This window comes from Marmota flaviventris, chromosome 7, assembly GCF_047511675.1.
Source record: "Marmota flaviventris isolate mMarFla1 chromosome 7, mMarFla1.hap1, whole genome shotgun sequence".
NCBI lineage: Eukaryota > Metazoa > Chordata > Mammalia > Rodentia > Sciuridae > Marmota > Marmota flaviventris.
In genome coordinates this window covers 102,468,278-102,494,955 of record NC_092504.1, presented here as the reverse complement: position 1 = coordinate 102,494,955, position 26,678 = coordinate 102,468,278, and the positions used below count along the sequence as shown (strand labels likewise).

The following is a 26,678-nucleotide window of genomic DNA, read 5'->3' as shown; positions in this document are numbered from 1 at the left end:
AGTGAACTTTCAAAGTGTTCCATGTTAGGTTGGCCTCCATGCAGCAGAGGGCTTAATTCTCAAATACTGTTAGCTCTGGAGGAAACCCCAAGATAAGTAGAAGCACTGACAGATAATACAACCATGAGCAGCAGGTGATTTTGTGTCAAAGAAATGGCTAATTCCCAATGTAAATATAGAGTTCTTTCATGTATTCGAAAGCTAATTTTTGAAAAGAAAAAAGGGCAAGGAGTATCCACAAGTCCTTGGATGAGGAAAACTATTCCCAGGTGGAAAGGGAACATTATTAAGTATTAATTTAACAAATATGCACAGTGTGACCATATGGCTTGTTATTACCATAGGAAATAACTACGAAAATGAACACAAGAAAAGGGCTACTCTCAGAGACTAGTGCTGTTGCACTCGGAGTTATATAATAAGCTGCGACATTAAAATGCTTTATTTCATACCTAATTTATAGTACCCTAACTGGGTTACTCTGGTAACTTAGTTAAATACTAGTCACAAGGTAGGATGATCAATTCCCCCAGCACACACAGGCCAATATAGATTTTTTTCTATAAATTCTTGAATTATATGTTTTATAACTCGGTTGCATTTTTTTTTAGGAACAATTATTTCAAGGCATATTTTCATCCCTGAATTTGGATTCAGTAAGATTATCAAAATGCAAGAAAGAACAAAATAGTGAATTTAAAAAAGAAACTCTTGCCAGGCACCTGCATGTAATCCCAATGACTTGGGAGGCTGAAGCAAGAGGATCACAAGTTCAAAACCAGCCTCAGCAATTTAGTGAGGCCCTAAACAGCTCAGCAAGACCATGTCTCAAAATAAAATACAAAAAGGGCTGGGAATGTGATTCAGTGGTTAAGTGCCCTTGGGTTAAATCTCTGGTACCAAAACAAAACAACCCAAAAAAAAACAAAAAACTCTTTAAGTATTTAGGTAGTCATAACAATTTTGTTTTATGTTTAATGTGAAAATTATTTAAACCAATGTAATGCAATTGATTGGAGTATAACATTTTAAACTACAGTCATCTTTCAGCACTTTCTGTTACATGGTAAGGCAATTTAATTCACTTAGTCTAGCTATTAAAATGGACCTTTAGTTCTGGTAGTTTTCTCACTATAGTCATTCTAATTGGTCAGCTTGGATTCTCACTTGGAAATTCCCTAAGAAATTAATTCTCTTTAATAGATGTAAGTGTTGGCAAGTTTTGGCAGAGTCACAGATTTTTGACAAGGGGATGGGATAGAATTTTCTTTTCTCGCCTTTTTTGCAGGTATGCCTGTGTTATATAAGACAAGAGCATATTTTTCTCAAACTATATCTAGCCAAAGGTATGTAATACTTAAAAAAAAATCTCTGACATGGAATTCATTTAATCTGAACATAATACTTTTGAAATATTTATCCAAAATTCTCTTAATCTACTCCCAAGTAAAGTTGAATGCAGTTGTTTAAAAGCAAATATAATTTAATTGGAGGTCAAAAATGATTCTGCATATAAATAACTTGTTAGTTTAACCATAAAAGCAATTAATTTTTTAAAGAGCTGGAAGACTCTTCCAAAATATATTTATCCCTGTAACTGTTGGCATTTTCTGAGTGAGTCAATACTTTTATTATAGACTTTGCAAATAACTCCCATGTGTGCTTCTAGCTACATGATTACATTTGTGTGCTTCTCTGACTAGTGTCTGTTAAGCCACTGAGAAGGATGCTTGCTGAAGGCAGGAACCATCTTCCTTTACTTGTCACGGTTCTCCTGCACTTGCTTAGTGTTCAGCATGCAGCAGGTGTTCAATGATTATTTGTAAAATGAGTTTTTATGCCATAGAAGGCACTTTGGGGAAAGTGGATAAGTCACCCTTTGGCTTAGATTTGTTCTTTTTATTATAAAGACTAATCATATATAGACAAAAACTGCTGTACCTATTATTAAAGTAGAGCATTATATGTAAAACGTCTTAGATCAAAGAAATAGCATTCTAAAAATCAAAGTTCATTTGTTATACTATGCAGTACAAAATTCATTAACAATTACTTATATTTGAAACCACTTATATAAGATAGAGTCAAAATTTTAAGACATTAATTCTCAGTGTCACTATGAAGTAAGTACCATTTTTTTAAGTTGCAGAGAAAATGTTTTCTACTCAAAAGAAAAGACTATGGTTATATTGGTTTCCTCACTAGTATAATTTCTTGAATATACTAAGTTGATATCTAGCAACTTAAGAAAATTGTATATTTAGAAAAATGAGTATATATAAAAAGTACTATGACCAAAAGCATTATTCATTTACTCCGAAGTAAACATGATTTATAAAATTAATCACAAGTTCATGCAAAAAGGGTAGGAGTTTATTTTGAAGACTAACATTGTTGAGACATTGTGCAGAGACACATTATGTGAGTCAATACCTACAATTTTGCAAATGATGTATTTGTAGGATAACATGAGTATTCATCATGAAAACCTCATAAACTACAAGTATGACGTGCAACCATTTATTCATTTATGTGGAGTTTTTTAAAGTACAAGTTAAGCCCTGTGAATAGTTACACCAATAGAATATCTTTCCCACAGAAAGGTCCACAAGACTGTGCAAACTGCAAGGCAGAATAGAACTTGGAACTAAAACCTCTCTGCATCATTCCGATGACTCCTTTGGGAGTTAGAGGGAGGCCAGCTGTAATTAGTTGGAACTTGTCTTTGAACAGGAATCCAGAGCCACTTCTGCCAGTAAGAAAAATGCCCATAGGCACTAAATGATAATAAAAATCTAAACCAAGGTTTTGTTTAAAGGCATGTACAGAGATAGCCAGTGGGTTTCCCTTGAAATACCCCCTGGTTTGTCTGGTTTTTTCCTATTGTTTTTAACTCTCCAAAATAATTGCAGAGTTTACCAAATGGGCCACACATTTCACTTTTCACAAGATCTGGTCCAATGTGGAAACTGACAGGGATAAGAAGGGGACAAAGCAAAAAGTGGAGCACTGAATCACTTTGTTTGTTTGTTTGTTCATGTTAAGGAAACAGCCTAGAGGAGAACATAGAGCACTATGACAAATGTGTTGTATATTCATGTTTCATTGTAGCTGTCAAGAACTCTGGCTAAATAATAAATGTTAAGTAAACAAGAGCAAAGGTACACTTCAACTACAGTCACATCTGGCCTCAACTCCAAGGACCACCTTGGTCCTGAGGTTTTTTCCTTCATTCTGTTAGCAGATTAGGTGAGTTGCCTGGGAGTGGTGATACCTACCTTTTATTTTTCCTTCATCTTGTCAGGGGAGGCAGGGACAGGGAGAGATTGGTGAGGTTTTAAAAACCATTTCAGTTTTTATTTTGTTATTTTAAATGTGCTTCTTGCTTGGTGTTGCTCAAATTGTGCTAGTTTCCTGTATGATACAAAAACGTTTAGAAAGTTTATTGAATTAGAAGATACTTTTTTTAACATTGAAAGATATAACCAAAGTAATTGTGTACAAAATAAAGCAAGGATCAGGAAGGAGAAGTGTGTTTAGGTGACTTTTCAAGGCAAAAATAAAAGTTCAGTGGTTGATGGGAAAACAGTCACAATTTTCTTCCATGCTTCCTAGAGCTACCTATCAATCTTCTCTCCTTTCCGCAATTGGAATTACGTAGTTCACTACAGGAGGGAGATGGAATGGCACTGAGCTTCCACCAGCTGACAAGGGAATAAGAGAGGTGATCTTAAACTACAATTCTACACACTGCTTCCGTTCACAAGATGCCCTAAATTTTCCTGAAAAAAGTTCATGACCACTTTGTGCCTCAAAAACATAGAGGCCTATTTCAAATGCCACCTCCTCTATAACATCATCTTCAACCACTTGTTTCAAAGTGACCTCACCCTCCTACAGAACGAGTAAAGAGTCTTTAACAAACCAACCCAAGCCTTCTTTGTGTAGGCTTTTTGTTCTTCTCTCTGCTAAAACAAAAGCAAACAGAATACAAGTCTTGGTTTGACCTCACACAAATTACACATGATTCTCAACTTACAATGAGATTACAACCCAATAAACTCATCATCAGTTCGAAAATACTATAAGTTGAAAATGCACTTAATACAACCTGACCTTCCAAACGGCATAGCTTAAGTAACACAGCTCTCTGTAGAGCATTGGATGTGGATGATTGAGTTTTGAATGTTGATCTTTTCCCAGGCTTGTGATATGCAATGCTGGGAGGAGCAGTGAGGGTCTGGGAAGTGAACTGAAGGCGGAAAGAGTTGGGGACTGTGTCACAGGGATAACTACATGTCAATTAGGCTGAGAATCCTTTATGCTGTAATCTCTCTCTCTAGAATTTCTGTACCTAAGCTAGGGCCTGTCTTCTCAAATCTGTAGAAGTTTTTAGAAATGAAAATAACTTGGCAGTGTCGATAAACGTAAATTCTTAATATTGCTGACACCACAATCATCACATACTGTGAATTCTAAGTATTAATTGACAACCCTTTGTGTCTTCTGCCCAATATGAAAATTTCAAATTTGATCTCATGAAAAGCCTACGAGTCAGATCTTCATAAATAACAACAACAACAGCAAATGTACCCATTGTATTTCTTTGTTGATCTGTAGCTGGCATCTGAATATATGAATTCCCCTAGAGTGAGAATGAGACTCTATAATTACACTTATGTTAGTTTGCTTTTCATGTATTTTTCTTGTCAGTGACTAGACTGCTTTATTCCTCTCATTTTTCCACATCGAATTCTCAGTGTTGTAATGGGTCTCCCACAGTTCCAGGCAGTTATTGGTTCTTGGGGGGAAATGCTCCTGTGGCATTATTGATTGCAGCCTTCATGGAAAGGACAGTGATTTACTGTGTTGCTTCCAGTGCAGCTGTGAATTTGCTGTATAATGACAGGGCCTTTGGTGGCATCCTCGGTCTCAACTTGACAAGAGATCCAGAGAGCAAACTAGCACTATTGAAATGAAAGTGTCCTCACCCCAAATCACATTCTGTCCCTCATATTAAACCCAGGTCAGTAAGAGGTCGGTGAAGACATGGTCAAGAGCACACTAAACGGTAACACTGAAATTGAGTCTGTCACCCTGTTTTCAGAGGCCTCTAACCCTGACTTGACCTCCTAAGAGCTTCATGCTGTCACCTGCCTGTTTCCCCAGGCTTTTCACAGCTGCCTGCTTTCTCAGCTGCATTCTCAGAGCTTCACGCTCTGTCTTAGTCTGCTCAAGCTGCTATAACAAAATTCCAGACTGAATGGCTGAAACAGCAGAAATTATTTCTCAGAGTTCTGCAGGCCAAGATCATTGGATTTCATTCTTGGTAAGGGTTCTCTTCCTGGTTTGCAGATGGCTACCTCTTTCTATATCTTCAGAGAGACAGACAGAGAGAGACAGAGAGAGAGAGAAATCTCATGTCTCTTCTTATAGTTGTCTTAAGAAGAGACATGTACACCTATAAGAACAGACATGAGGGACTCCACCATTAAGACTTCATCTAAATCTAATTACTGTTCAAAGGCCGCAATTCCAAATATTATTATACTGGGGATTAGAGCCTAATATATGATTGAGAGGGAAGGGACATAAAACATTCAGTCCATAGCACATACTAGCATTCTGTTTATTTTCTTGAACAGAACACGAGAATGGACATGATGTGCAGCAGCACTGTGGGTTTGGTCTTAACCATTGTCCATGTCAGTATTCAATTCTGAAAAGAAAAATTAAAAACCTGAAAAATGGATTCTACTACATCACCATGGATACACCACATTAGTCTTTATAATGGTTATGATAACAGCTACCTGGTGCTAAGAAATTAATATACGTCAGATATCATGCAGAACACATTGCATGCACAATGCAATTTAAGATCAATAATGTTCTGCTCCATAGAATAGAAAACCTCAAAAGAGTCATGTTACTTTTCCAGTATGTTCTCAGGATGTAATGATACCAGAATTCCACTCAAGTTTGTCTATCTCTAATACTCATACTCTTACCTGTTCCATTCTCCTTTTCCAAATTTCTGTCTTTAAACATAAGCCCTTATCTGCGTCTCACTATTATTCTTTGATTTCTCTTTAGTCATCAACCATTTATTATGAGTATGTTTTTTATCCACCTGTGAGCTTACAAATAGTAGAATTCACACATCCATTTATCTTGTGCTAACTAAAACATCTATAATAGCCTTTGTATCCATAGTTTTCTTTATCAATCATATCCTGATTTATCATAAGTGACAGTGGCAAGACTGGCATTGGGTAGGAGAAGATGAAAGAGAAACTGAAGAGTTGCCATTGGTTCTCAGAAAAATGCTAGAACTTATTGGACCTGCCCATCAGCTTACTGGACATGATCTCATGAACACTGTTTGTCACAGTATATGTATGGCTAGAAGCAGCCTTTGACCGGAGCTGAAAGAAATTGAATCCAATTGTTTATATATATATATATATATATATATATATATATATATATATATATATATATATTGCAGTGTTCTACGGCTATGATTCCTGACATTAAGTGGGAACGTAGCTCTCCTCTTTCGTTCTTCCATACTCTACCTGAGATGTTCACCCTGTGTTTTAGTTGGCTTTTTCTCTGCTGTGACTAAAAATCTGACCATACAAATTTTAGAAGAGAAAAAGTTTGTTTGAGGCTCATAGTTTCAGAGGTCTCAGCCCACAGACAGCAGGCTTCATTCCTCAGGTCTCAAGGTGAGGTTGAAATCATGGCCAAAGAGTGTGGCAGAGGGAAGCAGCTCACATGATGGTCAGGAAGCAGAGAGAGAGTCCACTTGCCAAATACAAAGTATGTACCCCAAAGCCATGGTCCCAATGCCTACCTCCTTCAGCCACCCCCTACCCACTATCAGTTACCACTCAGTTAATCCGTATCAAGAGATTAATTCACTGATTGGGTTAAGATTCTCATAACCCAGTCATTTCTCCTCTGAACCCTCTTTCATTGTCTCACACTGAGCTTTTTGGAGACATTTCACATCCAAACCATAACACCCTAGCTCTAGCATATCATGTCATGCATCATAGGCCAATTCTTACATATGAAAGACCCTGGGGATCACCAGAGCCCTGTGGAACATCATTGAGACTCACAAAGATAGAAATCAGTGGTAAATATAGCAAGGAATATAGAATCAATTTTATATTTTAGTTTCTTTTGAATTGTGTTGCAAGTTGGGCCTCATGGGGAAGGCTGAACATCAGTCTTCATTTTCCATCACAATTATGGGAAAATCACTTCAGAGCACATTCACTAGTTTCGTGGAATGTGACCTCTCATAGAGAGTCAGCCTAAATGGGAACAGGAACTACAATGTGGATCTGTTCTCCACATTTCCCTTGTGGCTACGGTAGTGTGCCCATTGGTTGTTTATGGAATGCTGTTCTTTAAAGTGATCCACATGTAGCTTGAGTTTTACCACAGTGACACTTTTATCAGAAGGTATTATGCTTTTTTTTTCCTCATCTAGAAACAAAAATAAAACATAATACTCAGTACCACCTACTACCATATATAAGGAAAAGATTCCTCACAATTTAGCAATATTCTGAGCAATACAGTTGCTTATAAATATAATGGACTATCCAAACATGGGTAAATTGCACTTCTGCTGTTATTCATCGAGGCTCTTATAAATATTTCAGATCCCTGCTTAGCCGGCTTTCTTTCATTTCCAATTCACCAAGGTTTAGAACACATTTGAGAGGCTGATTATGTCTAGTTTCAGGTAGAGAAATACCAGAATTTGCAAATGCCTACATTTTATACATACACATATGTGGTATTATTACCAGATTTATTTCTGAATAAAGAGGCCAGCCACTTAGTCCCTCTGACAATTGTTATCAGGAGTGAATGGTACTCAATTTTTATCAAGCCTCTCCTCTGAGTTATTGAAGCCTTCCATAATATCATCAAATAAGTAAATATTGTCGTGCATATAGCTCTTGCTATTATCATGGAAAATAGCCAGCAGCTCTCATGAGCTCACACAGGAACTGTGGAGGCACTTCCCTTTCGTGGCAGTAGCGTCCCATACCCTCCACTGGATCCAGCCACACAGACACATGGGAAGATGGAGTGTTCCCTCTCTGTGTATTGGTAAGTTGTCTTTCTAATAACTGCTGAAAGCTTCACTCCTGAAGCAGGTAGTCCTGCTGGTTGAGGAAAATAGATACATTATCTGAGGTAATAGATAAGTCTCATTAAGAAGATGGAATAGACTAATTCCCAGCATATCTCCCATGCGTGGGAAAACTAAATTGTGAAGCAGAGCAGTAACACATCAATTATCCTTTCTGCATGGAATTAGATGAGTCTCGCTGCTATTTTATACCACATTATGTAATTTTTTAATAAATAACCATTTATATCAGAGTACCAGTTTGCTGTCTCATAAAAGGTGGCTAACACTTCTAGTTTACTTATCAGACTTATTCCTGAAACTACTTAAGGAATCCAGATACTCTATTTACTATTTATGTTCCCAGTTAAGGAACCCTTACTCCTACTAGGGAATCAATAATAACATGTTCCAAAGAATGTTTAATATTAGCTTCAAATTAAACGCTGTACATCTGGCGATATACAATTTTAAAGAAGATTGAAACCTAACAAAGTGAAGCTAGCTATTGGCTTTCTAAATAAAGGTTTTGGAGATCCTGTGTTAAATAATGATTTATAATTAACAGACTTTCAGTAGTTGGCCAGGTTTGTCACACAAGTTATCACATATGAAGTACTTGAAAATAATTTCGGTTTATTTGGTGATTTTATATCTCTTCCTTACTCATATTTACACAGCTAATTTTTATTAGCAAATTTTTAGATGAGACTACATTACCCCAAATATATAAATTTCACATTGTGGAAGTGAAATCAAAGTTTGTAAACAAAGAAGACTTTGCTTACTTGTGTAAACAATGAAGTTAAGGACTTGTTTTCAGTTGTAGGTTGTATAATAAAAAATGAGATAATGTCCATAGAAATGCTCTGCAGATTATAGTGACATCCAAAAAAGAAATATAGTAACTTATGTGTATCCTAGTTTTTGAAAATATGTTAAACATTAATAGGAGTAGGAGAGCAGACATTCTCAAGTCTCTGAGTCTAAGATCAGTCTTACTCTAGACAGGATTCTGAGGAAAAAGGAAGAACATCAGAAGGAAAAATCCAGAATTAGAAAAGTGCTAAAAAGGAGGGTGACTTCTAACTGACAGGAATAACTCTACAGTCATGACACTGCTGCCGTGCTGTGTTTCAAAATCCATGGGTAGTATTCTGCCTGGGCTGCCACAGCAAAATACCATGAAATGGTCCTCATATCACTGAAATATGTTTCTCATGGTTCAGGAGGCTAAGAACTCCAAGATAAAGGTGGTGGCAAGGTGGGTTTTATTCTTGGACCTCTTCTCTTGGCTTGTAGAGAAGCTGCCATCTTGCTATGTGCTGAAATGACCTCCTCATTGTGTGGCTAGTGCAAGCTCTCTGATGTATTTTCTTATGAGGGCACTTATCCCTTCAGGTTGGGGTCACACCTTCATGACCTCATTCAACCTCAATCACCTCCCAAAGGCTCCACGTCCAATACCATCACAGTGGGGTTTAGATTCAACACAGGGATTTTGGAGGGATGTAAACATTCAGTCTTTCACACCATGAGATTGAGCACTATTTTTTTTTCAGATCCATTGCAAATCAAGTTAACAAATATTTGCCAAACTAATACAGAAAGCCAGTTACTGTGTTTGTGGTGTGGGAAATAGAACAGAATCCATCATTTAAGATCCCTGTTCTCAAGGAGTTTACAATGTGGTTAAAAATACAAGAAATGCAAAAGGAGTAAAGCAAGTATCCAATGTAAATAATAATTCTGAGTGAAAGAGAAGCTTTGCAAGGCTCACTGCTAAATGGGGTCTTTTTTCAGAGGAAATGGAACAAGAGTTCTGAGAGGAGGCTTTCGTGGAAGAGAGAGTCCTTCTTGTCAGTCACATATTTGCCCCTTCTTTACTAAGGCATATTCTGTGCCAGGAGCTAGAAATACAAAATCAATCAATACTACATAGCATCTACCCTCAAGGAGGCTAACATCTAGAACAGGAAAGAAAACTGTCACTAAACTAAAGATCAAACCTCAACTCCTTAAATGACTTACAAACTTGCTTCTCCACCATTGCTCTGTTGCTTCCCATGCCTGCAGTCTGGTCCTAGGGTATGCTTTTTGCTTCTTCAAAATGCCTGTGCTTTTCTCTGTGGACCTTGGCACAAGAAGTTTCCACTGTCTAAATTACTTCCCAGTCCATGTTTTATTCCCAGTGCATGTTTTATTTATTCCTAATTTCTCATCTTACACAACACTTGTCCCAAAAGGCTGTCCCTAAAGTGCCAGTCTTCCAAATCCAAAGTCAGGTGGCCTTTTTTTGCACAGTGAGTCTCATTGTGCTGCACTTCTCAGGGATCACAGTCATACTGTGGTGCAGCACCCCATAGCAGAACCTCAGGCTAATGTCCAAGAAATGGTTTTCATGTTGTTTTCTCTCCCATTCATAGAAATATTATAACATATTCACATCCATGATGGGAAGAAGTTAAGAAGTAGGATTCATTTTTTAGATTGCCCAAAATGAAGAGAAACTGATTATTTTCCTACAGTTCTAGCTACCTTGGGAAAATTTCATGTTACGTTACTGTCTTGACACTTTATGAAAAAAAAACAAAACACTGCATCAGAGTGGGAATCACGTTAAATATAGTAAATGCATCAAAATAGTTAAAATGTAATTTTAAAACTTGTTTAGACTTTCCATCGAAGAAAATGTGATTAAAATAGTAAACTCGTTTTCCTAAAGTTGTACTATTACCAGTAATCCCACTCTTGACTGAGAATTTTAATTAAATGCACTCCAGCAGCTCAGAGGTGGAAAGAAGATGATCACAAGTTCAAAGCCAGCCTCAGCAACTTAGCAAAGCCCTAAGCAACTTAGTGAGACCCTGTCTCAAAATAAAATATAAGAAGGGCTAGAGATGTGGCTTAGTGGTTAAGTGCCCCTGGCTTCACTCCCTGGTACCGGAAGGAAGGAAGGAAGGAAGGAAGAAAAACACCACCACTATACACTACATACAAAATTAATACAAATATGCACTGAGTTTTTTTAAGTATAATATCTAAGACCCTCTAACTTACATGACATTTTCATCGTAACAAAACCCCAGTTATTAAACTACCTACTCCAGCAATATGCAAAATAACAAATTCTTTCCACACGATTACAGTTGAACATTCCCACAGATGTTAAAGAGAATGTTCGTTCCTTCAAAAAGTATCTTTTCCCATCATCTTCTCTCTTCTAACAATGTGCCAAAGATTCATATCACAATCCTTATTCATTTTACAGATAACATGCACTTCAAGATCCCACTTATTTTAAGATTTGGTTGCCAGACTCAAAGATAGGAAATTATTCATAAAATATATACAATACAGTACACAAAACAAGTTGGACTTTCTGACACTTTCATAAGCATGCATCTGAAAGGTCTGCATAAGAAGATTTTGTATTGCCTGCAGAATGACTCCAAACAAGGATGATCACTGCCAGTTTCCCACTGCAGAATGAAAGAATTTTTCCCCTTTACCCTATAACCCAAATATCACACTGAGCTTAAGGATGTAGCTGACATTTTTAAAGATCACCAAAAGTGTTCTCTTTCCAATTGCAATTATGCCCTCTATCTCAGTGGGAGCCATTGTCTGGGTCTTCTCAGCTTTCTAGCAACTTTCTGGCTTGCTTTCATTATCCTGATTATCTAGTCATTTGCCGCCCAGCACTCATTTTATGAAAGATCATGTCTGCCATTTCTATAATGAGTGCTTGACTTTTACTGCCAGCATAAACACATAAAATATATAATAATTAAAGTTCACTAGTCACCAAAGTCTGGAGATCCGTCATGTTGCTAATTTGATTTTTCAAGCAATTGCTTCTCCGTGAACAGGGCTGATTTTGCCCCCCTTGGGCAGTGCAAGACTTACATTTGAAGGAGAGGGCTCTAACCTAGAGAGATCGATGTGAATGGGCACCATATATTTCAACTTTAAGGCTCATCTTCAGGCAAAGAATATATCTATAAGTATGATGGCTCGAAGAGCTAACAAAAATCTCATCAATACTTGAACATAAAAAGTACTCTAAATGTTAAAGAGTAAGTAGTACAGTTTTCCAAATAATTGTGTTATTTAACAAATACCATACCTTTCCTGGAGGGTTGTTTAGACCCTAAGGAAAAGGTTCACTGAGATAACTATGGGAGTCTGCACAACATAATTATGCAATTATGGTGGAAAGTTCACCATGGGTTGACTTTGGCTGGGAAAGGGCAGGGTTTCAGAACACCGCCTTCTTGTTTGCACACTTCCTTTTTTCAATAACATTTGTAAAGCCCCCTAAGTGCCTGGTGGTAATGAATTTACCTGACTTTACTCTATTCACAAAGAGATTAATCAATGCATGCAGTATTCATGTGGCTCTTTGGGGACGTCAGGATGTGTTTCACAGGAAGTAATGTTTGTAAATAGATGCAATGGGATACAGGTCGGCCAAGGGACTTGAGTAGTCAAACTCTCAGCTCATAAAGAAGCAGGAAGGAAAGGAACGATTTCCACTTACATAGGTTTTCTTTATGGATAATGAAGATGTCTATGGTGTATTCAAATAAAAGGCAGCTAGGAGCCCTGAGTCTGAGAGCCATTTGGCCTTGGGACATTTTCTTAACCTCTGAACCTCCATCTCATGAGAACTCTTTTCAATCAACGCTGTTAAAGCTCCTTACAAGAATAAGGAGAGAGGTAAACAGTAATTCTTCCTTCACAAGGATCTTTTATGAAGTAAATCAAATAATTTGCCATGTTTTTGATAAATGCCTTCCAAGATTTATAGTATCATGCATGCATTCTTCTGGAAAATAGATATTCTGGATAAAGTTTACGGTTCATTTCCAGCCACAGGAAAATGAATGCCTTAGGAAGACACTAGTTACTAAATAAGGTCATGGATACTGGTTTCTGAATAAGAAAACCAGATCTGACCAATTAAAGACTTTATCAAATTATCTTTTTCCAATTTGAAAGTGAAATATCAGGTTGGAAGCAACACAGGAAACTTTCTTTTTTATACAGGTCTCTGCTGTGTAGCATCCTTCAACAATAACTGAGCTCATAATTAAAGCCAGTCCTGTGGATCCAGCACTGCAGCAGGGAGCTGGGCAGTCCTTTTCACTTCCCTGGGCAGAAGTGAAATATGATCTCCTCTCCCAGATCCTTTCCAATACTAACAGGTGTCTTTCTCATTAAGTGTTCATGGTAATTCTTTACTAACAACAACAACAAAAATCTAATTCATTTATATACTTTCAAACATAATTTTAAGAGTTTTATATATTTTTTTAAAAGAGGCATCAGCTTTTCTACATCAGTCAATTGCCTTATCCATTCTTAGCCAATCATAATCGTTTCCTTACAATTTCTTTTTAGCAGTATCATATCTGATGATACCCCCTTGATCTCAAGCTAAAGATGCCATTGTCTGGAAAAATGATTCAGCCAACACAAACCTCAGTTGACAAATACTACCTGATCTCAAATAAGGCAGTCAGTCACTCAGGAATGTGGGAGGTCCCAATCTCAATCCCAATATTCAGCTGTATTATAGGATAATCAGAAAACCAAAGAAATCCAAAGTCAGTTGGAGGATTATACTGCTATGTTGATACAGTGCATAAATAAATTTTTCTCAATGTGGCTAAATACAAAGTCACAAGATCACTTGGTACTCACTTAAGGATGCACAAATAATGGGAATTGCTATATGTCAATTAAGACATGTTCAAAAGATCACTAGAATGAGTTACAATCTCTGGCTCTGAAATAGGCTGATACTTTCTAATGACCTAACTTTGACTCTGTCATTTAATCCCTCTGAACTTCAATAATGTTATTAATGATATGGAAACTCATCATGTTCATCAAAGCTATTTGTTCTGTGAGTTTTAAATCAGCTCAGCAAATCAGACTCCTGGTTTTTATAAATAAAGCCCTTCATTTACATATATGGTCTAGAGATACATTTACAGTATAAAAGTATAGTTGAGTCACTGCCAGGGAGACTACATGACATGCAAAGCTCAAATATTTGCTATCTGTACCTTAATTTTAAGTGTTTGCTGTCCCTTGATCTAAAATATACCATTCATGAGTTATTTGAAAATGCCAAAAAATACTATTCACCTGTATAATCTTAGGTAATTTTAGTGGATCAGACTTAAGCAGCTGAAATTTGGTTCAACTAGTTGAAAGAATTAGTTAAAAGTCCAATTAAAGCAAAAGATAAAACTTCTAAGAATCTCCCCGTGGCTATTTGGTTTTACTGAAGCACTAAATGTTATCAATAAATATTTGTTGCATCTAATGCTACTAACAGATCATGAAGAGATTTTTACTTAAGAGAAATAATCAATGGGTGCCTCATTCACAAGAAATGAATAGAATTTGTTTTTACACATCTGATTGTTCAAATTGTGTTGCCAGATATGCCAATCAGAGTGCCACTATACTTACTTGCTTAAATCTTACTCTTGTGCTTGGGCTTCACTTAAAATTTACCTACATTTTCTAAGACAAGAATGAAAGAAATAATGAATAAATGGAAAATCTATTGAGCTGCTATTTTCTTAAATCATTTGCATGCTATTAACTCGTTCTCAGCAACCACAGAGAAGGAAATTTTGTAAAAACCAAGCAAATGAACTTCAAAATGTGTGTATTGTGAGCCAAAATAGATCTACTCAGTGTACCAAAAGATCGTTTTTTAAAATATATTCCCAAGTATTTTTCTCAGTGATAATGGATATTAAACATTACTGAATAATGGGGCTCTATCTAAATATCTTTTTAATTTTAGTCACATGAAACTTATATGTACAGATAAAATATTTTGCCCCCCCAGATAAAATATCCTCACCCATCCCTAGTGCCAAATAGCCTCAATACTTCCAAATTGAAGAAATACCTAGAAACATAGAGTTTCTAACACTATGTAACGAGAATTCTCTTTCACTACGATGAGTTGAGAATCTGGAAGACTTAGGATGTAAGTAGGATGTTCAGGAAAAACAGGAGAGCCTACCTCTTCTGACCAGTGTTCTATGAGGGCAGGGTGGGATATGAATGAGGGGAGGTTCTTAGATTGAAACACTGAAAAGGTAGAAGAGAGGGTCTAGGACTTCCTTCCCTTCCTGTTAGGGTCTCTGTGAGGAGTCCCCAGGGCCCACCAGGCTCTATACCAAGAGAGAAGACCTTGGATGAGTGAGAAATCAGTGCCATGTGGTCAGGAAAAAGCAAAGTTTCAATCTTCATCCCCAGGTCTCTCTTATTCCCCTGTGGTGGGAATGCTAATTAGCACATATGGACCCACCTTGGGACCATTCAAAGTAACTGACAGGGTGACACTATAATAGGATCTGCAGCACTGCAGAATCATCAGGGGTAGATGATGAAAATGGCAGAGGTTCAGAAGGGAGCCCTACATTACCACCCTATATCAGCCAACTTGACCAGACCTAGCACTTCTGTAGACCTTAGCTGCAGTTGTTACCAATTACTGTCTAAAGATTGGACCCAGACCACTCTCACTTTGAAGGACAGCTGCCCAAGGAAGTCCAAGAACAGAGAAGGAACCAGCATCCCCTACCCCCACCACCACCCCCAATCCAAGATGGGGGAAATAACTGTGACCTCCATAAATCCTAATGCCATCTTGGAAAAGAACAAGGGGAAAGAGAAAGAATTGAAAATGTCATAGGAAAAGACATATCTCCAAAGAGGTCCAAGGAGTTCCCAGAGAAAAAAAGAAAAATTGATTCAGGACCAGCGTAGTTATTGGCATAGGTAACGGAAAAGAATTTCAGAATGTGGCAATCAATGACATAGACATAGGTTTATTTAAGAATTGGATACACATTCAAGGAAGAATGGGGGCAATCTCAAGAGAGAGATACCTTTGGAGGAAAGCAATGAATACACATTCAAGGGAGAAGGATACCTGTCTGCAGAAGGAGAGACAGCCCCTAAGTGGTGTGGGGTGCTAGTACTTATAGAGGGCTGGTGGTAGGGGCTGACTAAAGGGGGAGCCATGGTGGAGTTTCAGGATTTGGTGCCAGTTTTCCTTGTTCTTGCTCATTGCCCTTATGGTTCAGGGTCACAGGTCAAGGGCACGGACAAAGGGTACGTCTTCAAGAGTTGTAATTGGTGGGTGCTTTCTGCATTTCAGTGGTTCATGGGTATTCCTCCTCTTCTGTGGTTTATGGGCATTCCTTTGAGACTCAGTATCTCTCCCTTTATCCCAAATTCCTATCTCAGAAGTACTGAGTAATTCTCTTAAGTAGATTGAGCTAAAGCTAGAGCCATGTTAAATTATTAGATCAGATTAAATTTTAAATCCTATTGAGCTAAATTTAGTTTTTTCCCCACTGCTCAGTGGCCACAGTGCTACTAAGGAAGATCAATGAGGCTATGAAGAAAAGCCACATTTTCTTTGCACACCCAAATCGTGGTATGAATAAATTTGCAGTCACACTACAGTTATATTGTTTGTTCTAGAGGAAATGTATTGATGACAGTTTTCCTCAGGGTCTAACAGACTTCTAAATCTAAAAGTGATTCGCTATTTTTTTAAAAAGTTAATTAGAGGCCGTGTGAAGTAATGGAGAAAAAAGTGTTGGAAGACAGACCTGAATTCTAGCCCCACGTCAACTATTTCCTGGCAGCATGAGTCACACACAAAAAAAAGTCTTTTAATTTCTATAGCAGTGAAATTTTGTGTTGAATATTTTTAAAAAATGTGGGGAATTATGCTCTGTATCCCTTGGTATCCTCATCCATAAAATGGGCATGGGGAGACAAAGATAGAAGAAATAATGTCTATATTCTTTTTCATTCTAATATTTTGTGCTACCAGAAGATGGGAAATCTTATTATGAGAGTCACAGGAGTTCCTACAAATAGGGCCTGAGAAAAGGATTTTGCCCATATTAAAAAAAAAAAGAAAGAAAATGAAGATTCTGATCATCCCTAAGTCTTTTCCTAGTAGAAATGACTGGAAAGGCAGTGTCATTTTTCTCAAATAATCAGTACTTTTTTTAGAGTCAGCTCAGCAAGAATTTACCAAAGGGCTATGACTCCAATAAAACTTGAAAGGAACCTATGGACAGCTGTATTATTCAAAGGCAAAATCTGTCACCTATGTAGGATTAAAAAATTGTATCCATCTCATCCTTTTTGTTACAAATAACTTGAAAATCAATTCCTATATTAACAATTAAAGATGGCAAGTGACCAACCTTCGGGGCAAGTCCCATGCACAAATGAGGCTCTTATCTTCAAAGTACAAAGCTTTACAAGATGACACTGAGGCCTGTTGAATGTTTTTATTTGAATATGAAAGAAGGATCTTTTGCTTCTTTGCTGCCTTCCCCTGAAATTTGCTCATTTTTATCAATAGAAAATGCTATGCATGTAGGATTGATCTATTAACCATTTTCAAACTGCAGTTAGGTTTTATAGACTTCTAAAATTTTTCTGTTCAGTGAGATCACATATATTTTTATACTTTTGGCAAAAGAAGAAAAGGCAATGTTCTTGTCAGTGAATCAATCATTTGCTGATTCGAAGGGGCATATAACTCTCCATTAAGAGGAATGCACCAGAACAGGTCCAAAGAAAGAACAATAGTCACACATGCTGGCAATAATAATTCTAGTTTCAACTGTTGGTCGCCTTCCATATGCCACGCAGTGAGCAAATGCTTTTTGTTACGTGGACTCATTAATTCCTCAAGAGCAAGCGCTGCCATCACCCCGGGGTATGAATGGAAGGAGTTTTTCTGAGTGCACTTCAAGAAAATGTTTTAGCCATCCAGTTGTTCATCAGTCTAATGGCTAATTTTGTTTCTAATAGGTAAATGTTTACAGCGCTAAGAAGTCCACACTATGCATCTCAAGCCCACAGGTGAACCGCAGTAACTCTGCTCTCTATGAGCAAAGACTGCCACCTTGTGGAAATCACACACTTAACAAAAGAATGTCACTCTACCCAGCCAGAAAGTGTTCCTGGCCCTCACCAAGAATTTTGCAACTAGTTTCTTGCCTTGTTATGGGCATATATCACTGTTGCTTATAATTAAAGGGGAAAACTCTCCTTTGGATGTTGTTAAGCTTCATTTAAAGGGCCAGATTCTCATGAAGATTTGAAAGAGAACTTATCTTTCTGCTGATTATAGAAATTACATTTTACTAACTTACTTTACCTAATCCTTAAGTCAAGTTTTTGTTAAATAATTAAAAAGAGGGTGTGGAGAGACCTTTCTGGTGGAATTTCCAGGAGCACTGGATTTTGTAGCGAGCTTTTATGACAAAACTCTTGGCTCAGGGAATCTTTTCATTCTCTTCCAACACAATAGCCTGGAAGAGCCTACATTCCTTGGAATCTGCTGTGGGCTGGTCAGAGCTGCACTGAGAGACCCTGTAGTCCAATTACTATGTGTATCCCTGAGCTGCTGTGATGGTAAGATCCACCTTAGAAAGAGCTCCTCGCAGCTCCTGGGTTATACCAGAAGGCTCCTAGAGAACTCAGCTCTCTGAATTTAAAAATTCTGCAATAAAATGAATTCTTTGATTTATCACCTTTGACTCCTAATAGAATTGAAATGGGTGAAATATAAAATGTAGAGTTTGGTAACTGTTCTTAAAGCTGAACCATTTTCCATGTTGAGAACAAATAAGGAGGTAGTAAGTTGAATCATGGAGATCTCAGATACCCCTGAGGAGTCAGAGTAGGCAGTCATCAACCCCTGAATGAATGATAGAATAAGTGGACATGAAGTGAGGGCATTAAAAAAAAAAGTTTCACAATGTTGCCTAGGCTGCTCTGACTGGATGTGCAATCACGTTTTAGAAGAAATCTTGTACCCAAGGAAATGCCTGGTAATGAAGTCCCTCTTGAAATATTTATTGAATGGACAGATGAATAAGAAGGACACGGAACAAATTACAAAATGGCTTCAATGATAAGGGGGGAAAAGTAGGATCTGAGGACAGAGTTCCTTTGCTAAAACTGAATTAGGCATAGTCATCAATAAACATACACCTGCTCTGTGAGGGGAGTGTGTGTGGGGGGTGGGTACGCATTCCAGAAAGGGGATCAGGCATTGATCAAATGACCGCAAATAATGTGAAACGATGATAAGTGTCACGAGGGGAAAATCTCACACTTTCACAGAAACCCAATAGCAGAGTGGCAGGAGGAGCAGGAGGAGCAGGAGAGCAGTAAAAATGGGTTTCGTTTTGTGTGTAGATAATTGTCAGCCTCCGTATCCATGGGCCCCACACCCACAGATTCAGGTTGAAAATAGAAAAGAAGAAGTTTTTCTGTAATGAATATGTACAGACTCTCTAATTATTTTATTCCCTAAATAATACAGTCTAACAACTATTTATAGACAGCACTACCTTTTATTAGGTAATAAATAATCTAGGGATGATTAAAGGCATAAAGGAGGGTGCCTGTAGGTCATATGCAAGTACTAAGCCACTTTATATGAGGGTCTTGAGCATCCTCAGATTTCGGTATCTGTAAGGGAACCCAGGATACATCCCCCATGGATACTGAGAGACAATTGTATTCTCATTAAGCAAAGGTTGATGTCAGTCCCTTTTATACCTACACATACTTATAAGTACAAATTTAAGAATAATTATTTGTCCCAACATGATTACATTTTTCCTTCAACCTTGAAGGAAAATGGTGTCCTGACAACCAAGTGAAAACACATAAAGGATTTGCCATTTCGTTTCATTATTGTTGTGGTATAGCACTTAACATGAGAGCTAACCTATTATTGAATTTTTAAGAATATAATACAGTACTGTTGTCCATAGGCAAAGTGTTATATAGTAGATCTCTAGATTTTATTCATCTTTCATAACTGAAATTTTATACCATTCATTAGCAACATTACCATCATTTAAATGGTATTCATGAAGAGGCCAAGCAAGTAACTTTGATGCTACAATTATGTATTTGTATGATCCTAGTACAGTACCAGAAATTCCCACAGGTAGTTTCTTCTTTGGATCAAGACATTATTCCTCAAGTGTATTCCTCAAATTGTTTCCCTGTGTGTTCTCAATATGTGTTACTTGGGGAGGAAAATGGGGGAAGGGAAATGGAAGTTGAGTATGGGAAAGGCTGAGTTCAACAAAATCATACAGGCTTACTTTTCCACAAGTGGTCTTGGAGAGTCCATAGGCTAGCATCCTGGTATACTTCCAAGAAGGTGCTTCTCAGAGTTAATGACCACAGAGCCCTTTTCCTGCAGAGGCTTTCTAGGTACTAGTGTCCTGGGGAATACACTTTGGGGAATTCTGGAAAAGGAAATGAATTTATCTGGGATAAAGACTGTAATACAGGAGACATAGAACCCATTATTACCTACAATTATTTTAGTGAATGATGTTAATCAATTAATTGCCCCTTTTGAGAAACATTCTGAGGTGATGGGAAATTAGGCAGATTGATTTCACAAGAAGCAAGGAGGAAAAGCCCAGGCTGTTGGGGAGGCTCAAGGGCACTGTCAGTCCTGCAGTATCCATGGGAGTTAACAGAGCTGAAGACCAGCTCTCCATGATAGATGGAGACAGAGATTCTCCTAGAGCTGGTCTCACTCTTGATTAAATCAAGTTAAAAGTTGATCCCACCCCCAGTGTCCTTCCCTTTATCATTTTCCTCAATTTTCTAGCCCCAGGCTGGTTATAAAAACAGGTAAAAAGGTTATGTGTCACCAAAAGTTGGGTGATTTACTCCTTCCAAATTGGCCTAGTTCTTTTCCCTCACCTTTTAAACAGTCTTACCCCAAAGAATCCAAGACCCAGGATGAGATTACAAAGGTAGGACACAGGAGCACAAGGAGATGGCCTCTGGGTCCCTCTCTTCCCACCCCCAGCCATGTCTTGCATGGGAAGGTTCCCCTGCTCAAAGCTGTGTGTACCTGAGCTTGCACAACCGTGCTCTGTGCTCACTCTAACACTACCACGTATGTCTTTGGTACCTTTGTGACAATAAGATCTGCTCTCAGGAGGACATCCTAGGAATATAACTGAAAGAGCACTGAGCTATTACGCCAGAAAATTCCAGAGAACCCTGAGGATATGCACACTCTGGACCGTATATAACCTGGGCCTCTGAGGAGGGGCATCGCTGGAGGAGGGGCAGGCCAGGCAGGTATTGGATAGAGCCCAAAGAATATTCAGAAGTGAGACTAATTCCTCAATGAGAATCACACTTTAAAAAGCTGCAGTCTTTGCAGTTACTCCCAGAATGTGGAGAGAAAAGATGAAGAAGAAGGGCATTTCTTATTTGAATTGAACTACTTCTGAATGCCTCTGGTCAGCTTTTCTTCTTGTTCTCCAAGGTGAGATTTCTTTCCCTTTGGCATTAAAAGGAAAACTAGATCAGTTGTGTGAAAAAACAAAAAATGATGTATTTTATCAACTTCAAACTTGTCCCAAGGCTTTCTTGCACACTGTGTTAAATAATAGAAGTCTTTTTAATTGAATTTCTATGTGTGTAGCATATGCCGGGCGACATTACGCCAGCATCTTGCTCAAAGCAGCAAAACGTTCTTCATAAAAGCATTAAGATCCAGAGGATCCTTCTGTGTGTAGGAAAGGCACACAGAATTGCAGCAGCTTGAAACCACATCAAAACAGGGCCTCTGAAATGTAATTGTAGAAAGCCACTGCACCAAACCAGGGACAGGAGTATTTAGTTATAGAATAAAACCAAAAGAAGGAGGAAAGGAGGGAGGAGGGGAATGGGAGGGAGGGGTGAAAATGGGCAAAAAGTCCCGCAGCACAACCTCATCTATAGAACCAGAGCCATCATGGTCAGTTTCCTCATAGTCCACCTATAAGCTGATCTGTAGATTCCTGTCCACCCGCAGCCACCATCCTTTAGAGGTGGGGTGGAAATCAGAGCTGTCATGGAGAAGGCAACAACTATGTCTGCAATAACATGGGTTGTGTTCTTGACCCCAAGGATCCTGGAACTTCAGCAGAGTGGCGACATGGACATCTTGAAGCACAAATGGTGGCCTAAGAATGGCCAGTGTGACCTGTACTCCTCAGTGGACACAAAGCAGAAAGGAGGCGCCCTGGACATAAAGAGCTTCGCGGGGGTCTTCTGCATCCTGGCTGCGGGGATCGTCCTGTCTTGCTTCATAGCCATGCTGGAGACCTGGTGGAGCAAGAGGAAAGGCTCCCGGGTCCCATCCAAAGAGGTACTTGACGAGCTTCGGCTCTGACTTGAACCAACAAGCAGGCCATCACTCCAGGCAGGCTGGCCATGGGGAAAAGGATAATGAATTGGGGGCGGTCATTGTTTCGTCTTTCTTTGAAGACAGAAAATAAATTTGAGTGAATGGAGAAATGGATAAGGCCACGACTAATTTCCATTTTAGGCCCTAGCAGATAAGCGGAGAGCAGACTATAGTATCTCAAAGACTGACAAAGCATGTGTCATGAGGCTCTTTGAAATGTTTCTCAATCTCAGGATAGACTTTAATTCAGTGATTTTTTTAAAGGTAGTGATTTCCTTGACCAATTTATAATGATGCTCACCATTTCATTTTATTTAAATTAGTTATTTAACTTGTAGATAAATTACTTACTTGGGTTTCTAAGACTAGGCCTGAAAAATGCAATGCTATAGTGAAAAATAATCAGAATTTTCTCATCGCCACTGGTGATCTATTACAGGTATAGATCTGTAGGGTTGTCCTGTGATTTGGGTTCTTTCATGACCCCAAGCTTGCCAGATATAATCAAGGAATCATCCACAATTCTGTTTTTCTCCTTTTCTCCTGAGCCATCTTAGTTCCAGGGCCATATTAAATTTTTCTAGATATATGAAAGAATAACTGCAGAGTTACACATACTGTCTCTTTTAAAGTACCACGTGCCTTGTTTTCATTACAAATTATGGGGTTTATAAGTTACCAGAGAAAATGTAAAGTTAAAATAAACTATTTGATTCATTTATGTTGTTTCAACTGGACCAAAAGGTGAATCTTTTTTAAAAAATGAAATTACATTCACTAAAATTTCAGAAATTGAAATGGAAAACAACCTGAATTTGTTATACGATTTGATCTGGTGAATAGTTTCAAAAGAGAGTTTTAAACTTTCTTTAACTAGAACTTGGCTAACTGAGGACTGGAGCAAATCCTGAGAGGATTTGCTTTGATGCACAAATTAAAATGACTTCTGTTTTTCATATAGATTTTTACACATTTAATGTATTATTTCAAACGGGCTGTTTTCTTAAGTAGTCTAAGGACTCTATCTTTACCACCTTACGTGAAAAATTGATCAGCATCATTTCAAGGAAAAGCTTGGCTCAGCCAAGATAAATCTTAGCTTGCTACCTGTGTGATCATCCTTTCTAAATAAGTGGAGAGCGAGTTAAAAATTAATCAGGTTTGATTGTACTGTTTTCTTTGTGGAATAAGCTTCTGGTATCTCTGTTGACGTTGATTCAATGCAAAAGACCACATTAATGCAGCATTATAGCTGAGACTTCATATTCTCAAAAATCTAAAAATTAAGGACTCCCCAAGCTCCTTATATTTTGAATTACTATATGTGATATTAAATTTTTGCATTATTATATCTGTTGATGGATGACTATATTACAGTTGCTGTGGGAACCATAAAATTATATGTCTCAACCCTCTAAAGTCTCAGTGATAATATTGCATTAATGGATATTTTTATTGGATTTTAAAATGAGAAAGAAGAAGGAAAAACAGTGATGCACATCAAAATATTTTTCACTGAGGAGCGCCATAACAGCATGATGAAAAAAAAATGCAGACCCCATTCTAACTCGTGACAGCTAATCCAAATCCTAGGAACAAATATTTTCTCCTTTTATGATTAATAGATATTTTTAAACCCTCACAAATTTAATTTGTTGAGCTTGGCTATAAATAAGAGTGATAACATGGACAATTTTCCTTCTTGATAGCTCTACTTTTTCAAATATTGGGTTTTAATACTCACATTTAATGAAAATACTAAGGGATTTAAGAGAGGTTTCATCTTTAAAAATCTGAGGTTTTACTTCATTTTTGTTTATTAAGTGCCTTCTTATAAAAAATCATTAGCATAGCTTAAAAGCATCCTTGGTTTAGAGCCATGTACCATAAAACTGACCCTAAATTAAAACTATCTATCATTCCCTGTCCTGACTTGAAGAGGTCTCTAAACATCCTGCTGACCTCACCATATTGCCTGATTCGTATGCTAGATACCTTAAGTAAATGAAATCTCAATTAGAAATTGGTTCTCTTTTTCTCTGTCTAAAAAAATCTTACATATCGCTGGCCTACAAGAAATAACACTTTAATAGTCATTAATACTTTAGTATGAAATAGCACATCATATCCCTTTTCTCTAAGAATGAAAATTTAAGGTTAGAACTAGATGGTGGAAAGGATCAAAATTCCAATTTGGAATGAGACACTGAAAAGAGAGGAACTATGTATAAAGAAGAGGTGGAGGGGTTAGAGGGAGTTGCCAAAACCATACTTTTCCTTCATACGGTTTTGCCGGGCCTGTCTTATATAGAATGGTAACACTCTTCTACAACTCTCTGATCTTTCTAGTTGCATGTGGTGTATGCTCATTCTAGACTTTTCACTGGAAAAATATATATATTTATCTCAGAATCATATTGGTATTCCCAGAAGCTAATAAGCACAGTGCCTGACTCATATTAGGTGCTCAATAAATATTTGTTAAATGAATAAACCCCAAAGTTCAGTTAATTACATGTTTGCTGAACTACTTTTTCCTTTTCTTTCTTTCTTTTCTTTTCTTTTTTTATTTATTTAATTTTTTTTAACCATGGAAGCTAGTACTGATGAGAACCTTATTTTCTTTTTCTTCATCTCCAGGATGACAAGGAAATTGACCTGGAGCACCTCCATAGACGTGTAAATAGCTTGTGCACAGATGACGACAGCCCCCATAAACAGTTTTCCACCTCGTCAATTGACTTGACCCCTCTGGACATTGACACTTTGCCAACACGACAAGCACTGGAGCAAATCAGTGATTTCAGGAACACTCATATCACCACAACAACCTTTATCCCAGAGCAGATCCAGACTCTTAGCCGCACACTGTCAGCTAAAGCGGCCTCTGGTTTCGCTTTTGGCAACGTGCCTGAGCACCGAACTGGCCCTTTTAGGCACAGGGCACCTAATGGGGGCTTTTTCAGGAGTCCTATAAAAACAATGTCATCTATTCCTTATCAACCGACTCCTACCCTGGGGCTCAATCTGGGTAATGATCCAGACCGAGGCACCTCCATATGAGCATCAAACAAAATCTCTTCACTGTTTCTTCTTTAGGACTCCCGTTGCAAGGAGCAACTGTAATATTGTGGGACTAACATGGATGTAACTTTAAAAAAAAAATCAGGATTATTAGTAATGATTCTAGTTCTTTCTCCCCACCTTCTCCTTCCTTTCTCTCCCTGTTTATTTCTCTTTTCCCCCGCTCTCTTCTCGTATATTTCCCTCCATTTTTTTTTCATTACTCAACTTGTTCCCCCAGAATATAGTATTCTAGGATCCTATTAGTCTGCTTTTCATATACTGTACTTCAAGTTTAGGAAATGTGCACTGAGTATACTAAAAGTATATGCAGGTTTAATTTTACATCAAGGCCTCTTACATAACATTTCTCTATTTTTAAAAATATAATTGCAATAACTTCAGTCTTTTTACATTCTTCTGCTGCATCCATATAATGCTCCACTGCTGTTGAGTGTCCTTTAACTGTGGACCAAAGGCAATCCCTGCAGTGTTTATAAAACAATTTCAAGACCATTCAGGCCACACAATATCAGAATGCAATTTTGTAGGATTACAAAAAGCCATTAATATGCCAGTCAAGACTACAGTTAAAACTACTCTTGCACTGCAACAGTGCATATGACCTTTATGTGATTGTACAGTATCAAAAGTTTTTTCTTATGTACAGTAAACTTTATCATATGGCAGAAGCCTCTATTGTGTTAAATAACTTAGTATCTCATATATATATACATATATATGCACCTATATAATGTGTATATATATAAAAAGGCAGCCATTGCTATTGCAATTCATTTAATAAAGCTTTAGTTTAAAAAAAAAAGTATTGTATACAGGAACTATGTATAGTGCAGGAGGTCTTTTCAGTTAGAAAAGGCAGGTTGCTTTAATGTTATTCTGACTCGCATTGTTTGCCAACAGAGAATATTTTATACTTTTGTTATTAAAGCATCCAGGGCGATTTAATATTTGTTCCTAGATGTAATTCATTTGAATAGGTTTTGCATTTGTTATTCAGCAGTGTATAAAGCTAACCTTGATAATTTTACTTTTAATTAATTATCTAAATGGAAAATGCTATTAGCTGAATCATATCCACTACAGTACCTAGAGCTCCATAGGAGTCTAAGCATAGATCATAAAAGG

At 37.6% G+C, this 26,678-nt stretch overlaps 1 protein-coding gene across 2 annotated transcripts in view; it reads left to right on the top strand.

The window, feature by feature from the left end:
* Grid2 (glutamate ionotropic receptor delta type subunit 2) overlaps window positions 1-25,529 on the top strand; it is a 1,380,466-nt gene extending 1,354,937 nt beyond the window's left edge. For both annotated transcript variants that reach the window (XM_027926659.3, XM_027926658.3), the window contains 2 exons: window positions 22,187-22,427; window positions 25,107-25,529. In XM_027926659.3, the coding sequence (XP_027782460.1) occupies window positions 22,187-22,427; window positions 25,107-25,529 (664 nt within the window). The remainder of the gene's footprint in view (window positions 1-22,186; window positions 22,428-25,106) is intronic.
* Window positions 25,530-26,678: the final 1,149 nt, after the last annotated feature.